Below are 11,960 nucleotides of genomic sequence, written 5' to 3' on the forward strand. Positions count from 1 at the left end.
GGTGCAAAGATGAGAGCTAAACTGGCTGGGGGGCCTCCATCAGGGACTGGCTCCTTTTTTTGTTTAAGTTTATAACTTTATTCTAGCAAGATTCCTGCCCCAGGCCTCAAACTCTGTGCAAGCCTGTTCATAGGTGTTCGTTTATGTATTGCTTTTAAACCTATTATGATGGGGAAATAGCAATAAAATCAACATACTTTATAAACAAATAGACATAATAAGATTAGCAAGCAATATACAGTCATGCCCCGGGTTGTGCACGCTCCATGTTGCGCACGTTCGAGTTAAGAACGCCCGCAACCCGGAAGCATTTCCAGAACACGCGTGACCCCCGGATGCGCAGAACGCTTCAGCGCACTTCACACATGTGCAGAAGCGCTCAAATTGTGCTGTTTTGTGGTTTTTGGGTTTTTTTTGTGCGTTTGGGATACACGCACCCGCGTTACGCACGGCGACCCGGGACGGATCATGTGCGTAACCCGCGGTTCCACTGTATACAACAAAATTCCATGTCTGGCCTAAACAGAAAAGTCGTATGCTTAGGATTGCACTCTTCAGTTAATAATTTATGAACCCTTGATTAATCAGTCAGCAGAGGTTATATTAAATTTTATTTAATCAGGTTGCCACTCTGAACTGTCTTCCTTGGATTACAGACACTTAAACTCTGCAAACCCTTCTGCAGAAATGAATTATTTGCAATGCACGTTAGATTGGCGAACTTCCATACATTTAAAGCACACGGTTTCCCCCAAAGAACTCTGGGAATTGTAGTTTAGGCCTCTAGGGGTTCAGTTCCTCGTACCCTTGAGAAACAACAGTTTCCATTATTCTTTGGTGGGGAAGTTGCACACTTTAAATGTATAGTGCGTATAGTGCAGCTTGAAATGATAAAATAAATCAATAGTACTAATGCTCACTATGCCCACTTTATCCCGCAGAGACCCTTACAACCACCATCCAAGATGTTTACCCCAAACTTATGAAGAAAATGAGGATCCCAGTGACCTTGGGCCTGTGCACAGTGCTATTCCTGCTTGGGCTTGTCTGCGTTACGCAGGTAGGAAGGAGCAAGGCTTCCATGGGTCCACCTTCTCCCTTGAAGCATGGGACCCCAGGAGGATAGAATTTGTGAGTCTCTCATCTCAGGGACAAAGAGGGGTGGGAATCACTATAGCCTTTTCCATATGACTGTCCTATTGAGCATGCATCCTGGTTTATGTGCATGCAGCTTACACACTGGTTAGACCGTGGCTCCATCTGCGCCATGCATTTAAAGAACTGTGGTAGTGCTTTAAACAGTGGTGGTGCTGAGAGTTGTTAAGAGAACCCCATACCCTCCTCAAAACTATAACTCCCAGAGTGGTTTAGCACACTCAATCCCACTACCCAGGAAGCTTTGGGAGATGTCACTCTGTGAGGAGAATAAGGATCTCCTTGACAACACTCAGCACCCATGACAAACTACACTTCCAAGGATTCTTTAGAGAAAGTCACGATTGTTTGAAGTGGTGTGATACTGCTTTGAATTATGGCCCAGTTGATGCCATATTCACTTGGGAAGACAGGCGAACTAATATCAGTGTACTGGAAGAAGCAAAGATCATCAGTGTTGAAGCAATGATTCTCCAACATCAACTTGGTTGGACTGGTCATGTTGTGCGATCGTCTTCCAAAGCAACTACTCTGTTCTAAACTTAAAAATGGAAAGCATAATGCTGGTGGTCAACAAAAGAGGTGGAAGGACATGTGGATCCAGAATTGGCCTCCACAGTCACTTACGGACTCATTGTTAAAACCATGTTTATGGAAGACAATCTTACTCGGCTACGAGTGATCGCCAAAGAAGAAAGAAGATATTCCCATCATTATTGAGTGATCATCCTGGTTTGCTGTGCATGTTCCTGCTAATGATTTGTGCATCCTGCACTTTTCAGTGCATTTCCTGTCACTTTCCTATCTGCAAAAAGTCTTTTTAAAAGGAAGAATAAGGAGAAGAGGATTTGTTGTGCAAGGGCAAGAGAGTGCCCTTTTAACCATGTGAGCCTATATTTCTGGGATGTGATTCGGTCCCTCCTGGAAAGTAGTGACACTCAGAAGAAGGAACGGGGGACAAATTAATTTGAAGTTTGGGTTTAAAGATAAACCTACTGGATTTCCAAAACAGTATACAAACTGAAACACACCCATACTCCAAAATTCACCCTCCTCCGAAATCTGCAATGCAGTTCTCCAGCCAAGTACTGTGTACAAAAAATGCATCCAGTATAAATGCCTATGCTGTTGAAAATAACACGAAAATGCATTACAGTGGGGAAAACAGCTTTGCAAAAATGTGTATATTAGGCAAAACTGCATGCAATAAATGGGGGGGGGGGGAAATCACACTAAAATGCTGATAAATTTTCATGAAGATTTAAATGAGAAATTGCTGCATTTTGTTAATGCTGCAAAAATGTGAACTGAATTTAAGAACTTGAGAAACAGAGGAAACAAAAATTGACAGACTTGTCCGTCCCTAATCTAGAGACACTTCAGAGAGATCTGTCTGGAATGGAACTAACTTTTCTGCTGCCTTTCATCCTGTTTCTGCAGGCAGGGATCTACTGGGTCAACCTGGTGGACCATTTCTGTGCTGGCTGGGGGATCCTTTTTGCAGCTGTCCTGGAGCTGGTGGGGATCTGCTGGATTTATGGTAAATGATGTATGCCATGCCACTCAGCCCCTAATGAAACACTAACCTCACCAAACATTCCCCAGTTCCAAAGCAGCAACAGCAACTTGATGATTAGGCAGGCTTCATCAACATCAGTGGCAGGGGGCGTGGCTGGTGCGCGTCCTGGGGGCATGGCACACTGCCTGCAGGGGCGTGGCACCCAACACAGGTGGGCAGCTGCGATGGCACCCCACCGGGGTTGTGGGGCCGGGGGCAGTGCGTTCCTCCCGCCCCCTCTTCCTCCGCCAGTGATCAACATTTAACATCTAACTTAAATTTTGCTAATTCAGCCTTCCAAATGCATTGCTTTATATGCTCCCTTGCCCTGGTCAAATGGCTAAACCCAGTGACACCCATAATTGTAAGATTGAATTAGCAGATTTGTTTGTTTGTTTGTTTGTTGCTTTTATATCCTTTTTTTTCTCTCCAAGGAGCTCAAGGTGGTGTACGTGGTTCTGTCATGGAATTCTACTCGATATTGATCCAGAGCAGAACTCCAAAGTATAGTTAGCAGAGTAAAAACTTCAACACATTGCAGGATCCCCCCCAAAATAGACCACAGGCAATTGTATTTCTCCCAGCAGAGCTTTACTGCTGCTGAAGGCAAATGAACATAACAGTTACAAATCAAATACATTCAGGATTGGCCCTGTCTATAAGAAATCCAGTTGCAGCAGACCTAACTTAAACTTAAAATAACTTATAATAAGACTAAACCTTAATACTAAGCATACTATGTACAGAACACCACACCAGAAGGAAAAGAGATAAAAAAGGAAAGTTAAACCCAGGCTCCTTCTGGTCAATTATCATAGCTTGACCTTGACAGAAAGAGATAAGAGAACCAGTTTAAGCCAGCTGTACTCAGCTCTCTGAAGGTATAACCCAAACATCAGGAACCTTCAGCTTGTTTCTTTCACACAGAAAGAATCCTCTTGAATTTATTAGAATAGGAAATATCTCTACACATCAGATCTATACTTTCTGCACTAAGAAACGCAAACTGAAGGGTTCTCCCCCTCGTCATTTAATCCCCACAACAACTCTATGAGGTAGGCTAGGCTGAGAGGCAGCGATTGGCCCCCAAGCTCACCCAGTGGGTTTCATTGCACCATGGTATCCCAGGTGCAAGTCCAGCACTCTAAGCACTACGCCTGTGAGAAGGGGCTCTGCTTTGCATGCAGAGGGTCCCAGGTTTAATTCTTGGCACCATCATCCCCGTCATTACATTTGCGTCCCATCTTCCCTCCACAGAACTGAAGGTGCAAATATGTTCCTTCCCTTCCCCATTTCATCCTCACAACAACCCTGTGAGGTAGGCAGGGAAGGAGTGGGGAGGAATCACAGGACTCTAGCATGGAGTCACAGGATCTGATCCATGCCATTCACATCTTGGATCAGATTCTGGAGTCCACTCGATCACTTTACCAGTTGGAGAACTTCAGTCCTGTGCCTTCTCTGTCTGTTAACATCTCTCCCCATCTTAAAACACTTTAGCAGACGTTTTTCAGCCACTCCAAGGCAGGAACCTCAGTGCCACCCACCTGCAATTGAGGACAGTCTGCAGGCCATCCCATCACTCTCAAGGGGAGTAAAAGAAAGCTGGCTGTTCACAAACACAGAACTAACCCAGCAGTTTGTGTCCCCTTTGCACAGGTGGAAACCGATTTATCGAAGACACTGAGATGATGATTGGGAAGAAAAGCTGGCTGTTCTGGCTGTGGTGGAGAGCCTGCTGGTTTTTCATCACACCTTTCCTCCTCCTCGTAAGTAGCCAGCTTTTAGCAAGAGATTTCAGGAGCTCTGAGGCTGGGGGAGGTAGAGCTGGGCTTGCAGGGAACCTCCGTGGGTCATATTTGCCCACCCAAGCTTCCCCATATTTTCCCAAAACCAAGCCCCTCATCTCCACAGCTGACATCATATATGGTGTCTGGTATTGGGCAGGTGGCAACATGGCTGGATCAGCATCTCACACAGTAGATTCCTGCAGAAAGCAGGATTAAACTCACATGCACATCAAGGAATGCTTTGGATGTGTGAGATGTCCACCCCGCCACCCGCAGGAAACTGTCTTGCACACCCAAATCCTGCAGAACTTGTCTCACCAGCAGAAGCACAGGGAGGAGCTTAATACTACTTGGTCCTTCTCCTTGTAATGCCAGGACATACATATAATGAAACATTGGACGCCTTTGTAGTCTTTTTGCAGGCTGCCCAGAAATATCCTGGCTGGCTGGATAAGCTCCTGGGCTAGAGGGAGCATAATATTTTCCCCACCCCAGCACTACCATGAGATGCCTCTCTTGGGGGAGGCCATGCGTTATCTCGGAATGGTTCTTAGCTACACAGAAAGAAACAAGCCACATTGATTTTAGGCTTGGCTGCACCACTGAAGACAATGGCATTGACTCTCCTTTGCACTCTGCAAACATTAAGCATGAATAGGTGAGGGATGGGGCCATGCTCAGCCATGTTCAAAAGCAGTGTGAAAACAGGCCAGGGTGAACTTCTCTTCCTGGTGCAGTTGACAGACATCTGGGTCTGCTCTGAAGTCTCCAGGTTTGCCTGGTGCCTCTTCAGGTGGCAGGTGGAGAGCTTGAATCTCCAGGTGAACAAGAGTGCCTTTAATAAAATATATATAGACAGAAGACAGTGCCAGCTTCAGCCTGGCAGGAGCTGGCTGCAAATGATAGCACAAACACTTGGGGGGGGGGCCTGCCCTCCTCTGCTCCCCTCTCCCAATTAGTGTCCATCTCCAGGCCCACCTCATGACATTACCAGGGACCACCAGCTCTACAGCTGTGGTTCAGAGCCTCAGATCCTGGCTTTTCCTTTTGGCCAGATTTTGAGGTTAGGAAACCAAGTCTTGAAAGCCAGGCCTAAAACATGTCTGTTCAGGTCTTGTTCAATGTTGCACATGCAACTTAGTCTGGGTTGACTAGCTCAGCTGGTCTAAGTTTGACTCTCCTGTTTCTCTAACTTTTTTTAAACAGGCAATTTTGATTTGGTCTTTGGCCACATTTGAGCGCCCAACATATGGCTCCGTGGAGTACCCAGTTTGGGGAGCCGCTGTAGGTTGGTGCATGATCATGTTCTGCCTGATTTGGATTCCCATCATTGCCATTTACAAGATATTAAAGGCAAAAGGGAGCTTGTGGCAGGTGAGTGCCTTGATGTATCATGAACTCTGTTCTGATGGGATAGTCGCCCTTCTCTGGGTCCCTTCAGATTCCTTTTATTGTGCATTCATGATGATTTGTGATCACAATGCTATCAAAGTGGTTAAGACGCAACCCTGCTTTCAATACTGTTTGTGCCTGTAAAGATTTTGGGGCAGTCACACTGCTTCATTTGCCATCAGTGCTATTCCTGTAACTTCCTGTTGAAATTCTTTAACTTTTCATACCACAAATGTTCTGGCAGGGGGGTGCCCTGCTTTTGTTCTGCTATAGCTCCTTCAGACATCAATAATGTGGTAGCACTGGAGAAACTTCACAGACCAAACTAAAGCAGATGAAACCGGCTATTACTGCACTTTTGTTATGTTAAGAACATGTTGCACAGTACACCCACAGTAAAACATCAGCCTGGAGTCACCCAGAGGCACTGAGTTCAGCCAGAACTGAAACAATAGCAAATATTAATGCATATGTAAATTCCCATGAATGCTAGGACAATTTTGCTGAGCAATCTAAAGCATTGGTGTATAAGCTTTCTACTTTCTGCAAAGACTTGCTGGCCAAGGAACCCTTGCATAGGGAACAGCTCCAAGGGGCCATGGCTCTTTGGGCCCCCTCAATCTTTTTTTGTTGAAGCCTAACATGAAGCCAGACGTGGAGCAACATCAGGTGTTGTGTCATCTCCCCAGTGTTCTTGGGAATATGGTGCCTCTGAACCCTTGCATGGCGTATGCTCAGACTCCTGTCCCTTGGGGTCCTGAGTTTTCATGTCACATATTGACACAGGCCATGTACCTTCCAATCATTCTTCATAATGTTAAGGACTAGAAACCTATGGACACTTCTCATAAGGGCATGGAGCAGGAGTGGTGAGGGGTGTGGTCTGAGAAGAAGAGGCATGGTCTGGGGAGAATCCCAGGGGCTAGATAGAAAGGCCTGGGGAGAGGAGCCACATTCATTCCCTCACAAACCTGAGGTTCCATACTACTGACCTAATCCATTTAGAAGAGCTATCTAAACCAGAGGCATTCACCAACACACCTTGCAGCAGAGAATTGCGCCTGGCCTCTTGTGTCTGCTAAGATGACACCTCTAGACTGAGCCTTCATTCCCCCTTTCTGGTTCTCCCCCTTATAGCGCATTACTTTCTGCTGCAAGCCCCAGCCCAACTGGGGTCCCGCCCTGGAGCGCAATCGTGGAGAAAGATACCGCAACATGGTTGACACAGAGAAGGAGAAAGACATCGAAATCCCGACTGTGGATGCCTACGTACACAAGCCGGAGTGAAGTGGCCTGTTGGGAGGCAATTGGCACTCATGTGCAGCAGAGAGAGTGGGATTTTTTGGGTTTGTGTGAATGGGTTTTTTTTTTATAATGGAAGCCGTATTATTTATTCTGAGAACTGTATATTGTGATAGATCAATGGACAGCAAGTCAATGAAGCGTGGAGGCAGGTTCTTCGTCGCTAACATGTACTGACCTATTGACCAGTTGCTAGAAATAGTGAGGAACTCAGCATGACTCCTGTCCCCTTAAAGGTAAAGGGACCCATGACTGTTGGGTCCAGTCGTGGACGACTTTGGGGTTGTGGCACTCATCTCGCTTTACTGGCTGAGGGAGCCAGTGTACAGCTTCTGGGTCATGTGGCCAGCATGACTAAGCCGCTTCTGCCAAACCAGTACCTATTTATCTACTTGCACTTTGTGCTTTCGAACTGCTAGGTTGGCAGGAGCAGGGACCGAGCAACGGGAGCTCACCCTGTCGCGGGGATTCAAACCACCGACCTTCTGATCAGCAAGCCCAAGCGGCACAGTGGTTTAAACCACAGTGCCACCCCCATCCCCTTAGCTGGTGCTAAAACTGGTCCATGCTATGCATGAAGAGCTGGAAGAAGTTCCAGAATTTAGTCCCAGTTCCCAGGGGAGGCTATAACATAGATCTTGCTAGGAGTGGGCTCCATTCCCTAACCCATCATGATCCATTCCTGCAATGACCCTGCAGAAATCCTCCCTGGAGTCTTAATCCTCCACTGAAAAAATAAGGCCAGCAGCCTTGCCCATCCTAACGGGCTTTGTGATAGGAATACACTTCCATAATGCTAGAGGGGTGATTCAGTATCACACAAGTGCATTACCAAGAAGAAAGCATCATTGAAGTCAGTGGGATGTAATCCCAAATTTTTGACAATTAGATATTGTTTCTGTATTCCTGATCCTGGAACTATGTATATGATACATCCGATCTATACCTGTATTTTTGCATCCAGGCATTCCAAATTTGGCACTGCAGAAACCTGAGTGATGTGCACTTTTTATTTTATTTTGCATAATGTATTGTTTTTATCCTCTTGGAAAATAATGATGATGATCAGATTTTCTTCTTGATGGACAAGCCAGGCGCTCTCCACCCCTCATGCAGTTGCTAAAGATCCAGCCAACTCTTTGGCTTTGGGGGATTTCAGCTGCTGTTTCTGCCACACCTTCAAGCATATTGTTACAGTCCCAGCAATATAGGCTAGACGCTTGGTGCTTGGAGTTTGTTTTTCAAATGTGACACTTCAGAAGCTGGATCCTGTGCCTAGTGCCATATTCTGTGCCTTGTGGCCTTAGTTAGCCTCAGAAAGCCCAGAGTGGCTGGCTGGCCAGCCAAAGTACCTGACTTTCACGATGCTTCTGTTTTGCCTGATCTTGTATTAAGCTGGTAATGGCTGCCATCTTCTCAAGAGCCTCTTTCTTTCACCCATCTTTATCCCCATTCTCTCCCAAATCTCTCATTTGTGAGTGTCTCTGGAGAGGGTCATTTTTCTTAAGGATGTTGCTCAAATGAGTCAGCACTTGTTTTCCTGTTTTCTTCAAAAATTCAATTCTTTAAACCCTCAGGCAACCTGAGTTACAAAGGAACTTTCCCTGAAGCTCCTGCTATAAGTTTTATGGCATTGATTTTTGTTTTCTTCCAAAAGAGAAAAGTGGTGAGATAGATAGATAGATAGATAGATAGATAGATAGATAGATAGATAGATAATTTCAGAATGCTGTTGTTGTTGTTGTGATGAGAGGATAACTCAACTGGTAGAGCCTGAGGCTCTTAATCTCATGTGTCCAAACCCTTTGTTGGGCAAAAGATTCTTGCATTGCAGGGGGTTGGACTAGATGATCCTTGTTGTCCCTTCCAACTCTACAGTTCTATGATTCTATGATGGGATACAGCAAGATGTCTATAGCCCTGTCCTACTGAACACCTGGGAGGGGGAATGTCCAGATCTCCAGATGTTGCTAGACAACAATTCCCATCACCCCCAGCCATTGCCCATGCCAGAGAGCTACAGGTTCCCCATAACATCTAGATGACATCAATTCTTCAGCCCTGGCCTATGCTCTGAAAGATAACACCTCTTTGGGCCCAGGGTGGGGGAGCAAGAACACTCTTCCTTTGCCCTAAGTTATCTTAGTTGAAGAATGGAAGTGGAGTTGCTTCATCCTTCTAATGCAGAGTTTCCCAAACTTGGCTCTCCAACAATTTTTGGATTACAACTCCCACCATCCTTAGCTAGCATGGGATGGTGGGAATTGTAGTCCAAAAGCAGCTGGAGACCCAAGTTTGAGAAACACTGTTCTAATGGAAAGGTAGGCAACACAATGCACTCCAGATGTTGATGGACTCTCAATTCCCACCAGCTGCAGACAGCTTAGCCAGTGATGGAACTTGTAGTTCAACAACTTCAGGACAGGCAGCATTGGCTACTCTGGTTCTGATGGCAGCCACAAGGAGGGATCCCAGAAACAGGTCACATTCACAACATAAATTTAAAGCAGGTGCTGAGAATTGTTAGAAAACCTCTATTCAACTCACAGAGCAAAAATTTCTAGAGTTCCCTTTGAAGAGGGATTGTTAAGCCTCTCTGGGAAGTGCAGCTCTGTAAGAGGAACAGGAGTCTCCTAATAACTCTCAGTGCCCTTAAAAAAAACCACAGCTCCCAAAATTCTTTTTTTTTGGGGGGGGGGGGAGCCATGACAGTTTGAAGTGGTGCCATAGTGCTTTCAACTCATAGTGTGGATGTGGCCACCATCTTTCCCCAGATGTTTGATTCTGGGTGGGTGGGTGGTAGAAAAACGTAATTGCAATGTGGCAGGATGTTCCAGCTGCCTTACCAAGTGGTCACACGACCACTAGACCCACCTTCATTCCACTTCCGTTGTCAACGTTTCCTGTCAAATGTAGGCCAATGTCATGGAAGTCTACTTTCACTGAAAAGACTCCTTTAGCTGCCTTCACAATCCATGACATAAAATAGGGCCAGGGCACTTTCTTTGCCAGGGACACCTAGCCTTTGGTGATAGATGGGGAGCTCAGGGTTTCCCCCAGGTGTGTTTTTGTACTGCAAAAAAAATATTGTCTGTTTTGGGAAATGAACATGTTGCCACCTCAAAACCAATAAAATTTCTGTTTGTTTGTTTTTGACCTGCTTGACCCCTTTCCTCTTCACAGAGCTACAATTATCAGAGTGGTTTAACAATCAGAATTGTACCTCTGGTAAACCCTGCTACTCAAAAGTAAGCACTGTTTAGTGCAAAGAAACTACCTCCCAGGTAAATCCACCCAGAAAGGAGAGAAAGTTGCAACTGGAAATGAACAGCAGTGACGACAACAACAAAAGAAAGGAGGAAAGGAAGGTTGAGGTTTAGTGGGTTGGAAGGGTTGCAGATAGGTTGGGAGACAGGGGAAAGTGGGCTAACCACAAAACCAAGATTTGGCAAATACAAGCTGGCAGGCAAGTTACCATGTAATCAGACCTGTGTTATTGCCTGTTAGTAGGAAGCTGGATTTTTGCCTTCCCGAAAACCAGCATATCAGCCAGTTTATAGAAATGTCATGTGGTTCATCCACACACAAAATATATTAAAAACAAGGCAGCTTTTGAGTTGGTGTGGATAAGACGTCGGATTGGAAATAGTTCCCCCGGCACGGAAAGTTTTGACAAGCAACTTGCAAGAGACATCGCTGTGCTGTGCATTCAAGACTTTTCGCCCTTAGAAGACAGCCTCAGTTTATGCCATTGTTGGGTTTTTAGTTTGCAGCATTCCTAACAAGCAGATCCAAAGAACTCACCCACTTCCTGCTGCCTGATTTCTCTCTGTTTGACTCAGCTGCAGGCCTGGCACAGCCCAACCATGAAGTGGAGTGAAGGAGCTCCCAAGGTGATGCACCCCACCTGCCTCACCACCGACCTTCTGCCACCAGCATCTGTGCTGATTTCTGGCAAGATCTCACCAAGGTCTCGCAAGATGAGATTTCACTGAGATCTTGCCGGAAATTGATGCCAGTGCTGCCAGGGGGGGCATCATGGTTGATGCAGTGGCAGGGTGAGGTGGCACTTTCTGTGAAACGGGATATGCCACCCCTGCTTCAGGCAGTCAAACCCCCCCCCCAGATGTTGGGGTAGTGGAGGGCTGGGCTGCTTTTGCAAAATCAAGGCAGCTGACTTTTGAGATGAAAAACCTCAGCTGGATTTGCGTGTGATAGCAACAAGGTCAAATCGCAAATGCTTGGTGATTCAGAAGTGTTGTGAGGTACTTTAAAAAGGCCCATAACACAAACTGGCATGAAATTTGAATGCATTAATTAATATGTATACATGCCTCTGGACACACCCTGTAACCAAAGTGAAAGAAATACAATTATGGTGTTTTTTAAAGGAGCAGAAAAGGAGGAGATTGGGGTTGAGACTAGAGGCTTTGGCTCCCTAACCACGGAGGCTCTTGGGCTTGCTGATCAGGTTGGCGGTTCAAACCCCTACGATTGGGTGAGCTCCCGTTGCTCTGTCCCAGCTCCTGCCAACCTAGCAGTTCAAAAGCACGCCAGTGCAAGTAGATAAATAGGTACCGCTCCGGCGGGAATGTAAACAGCATTTCTGTGCGCTGCTCTGGTTTGCCAGAAGCGGCTTAGTCATGCTGGCCACATGACCCGGAAAGCTGTCTGTGGACAAATGCCGGCTCCCATGGCCTGAAATTGAGTTGAGCGCCGCAACCCCAGAGTCGCCTTTGACTGGACTTAACCATCCAGGGGTC

At 46.1% G+C, this 11,960-nt stretch overlaps 1 protein-coding gene across 1 annotated transcript in view; it reads left to right on the forward strand.

Moving 5' to 3' along the window:
* The window catches only part of SLC6A14 (solute carrier family 6 member 14), a 31,272-nt gene extending 23,829 nt beyond the window's left edge, over positions 1–7,443 (forward strand). The window contains exons 10-14 of the mRNA XM_033137996.1: positions 942–1,060; positions 2,596–2,695; positions 4,373–4,482; positions 5,710–5,877; positions 7,033–7,443. Of these exons, the coding sequence (XP_032993887.1) occupies positions 942–1,060; positions 2,596–2,695; positions 4,373–4,482; positions 5,710–5,877; positions 7,033–7,182 (647 nt within the window). The 3' untranslated portion in view covers positions 7,183–7,443. The remainder of the gene's footprint in view (positions 1–941; positions 1,061–2,595; positions 2,696–4,372; positions 4,483–5,709; positions 5,878–7,032) is intronic.
* The last annotated feature ends 4,517 nt before the right edge of the window (positions 7,444–11,960 follow it).

Source organism: Lacerta agilis, chromosome Z (genome assembly GCF_009819535.1).
Source record: "Lacerta agilis isolate rLacAgi1 chromosome Z, rLacAgi1.pri, whole genome shotgun sequence".
Lineage (NCBI taxonomy): Eukaryota > Metazoa > Chordata > Lepidosauria > Squamata > Lacertidae > Lacerta > Lacerta agilis.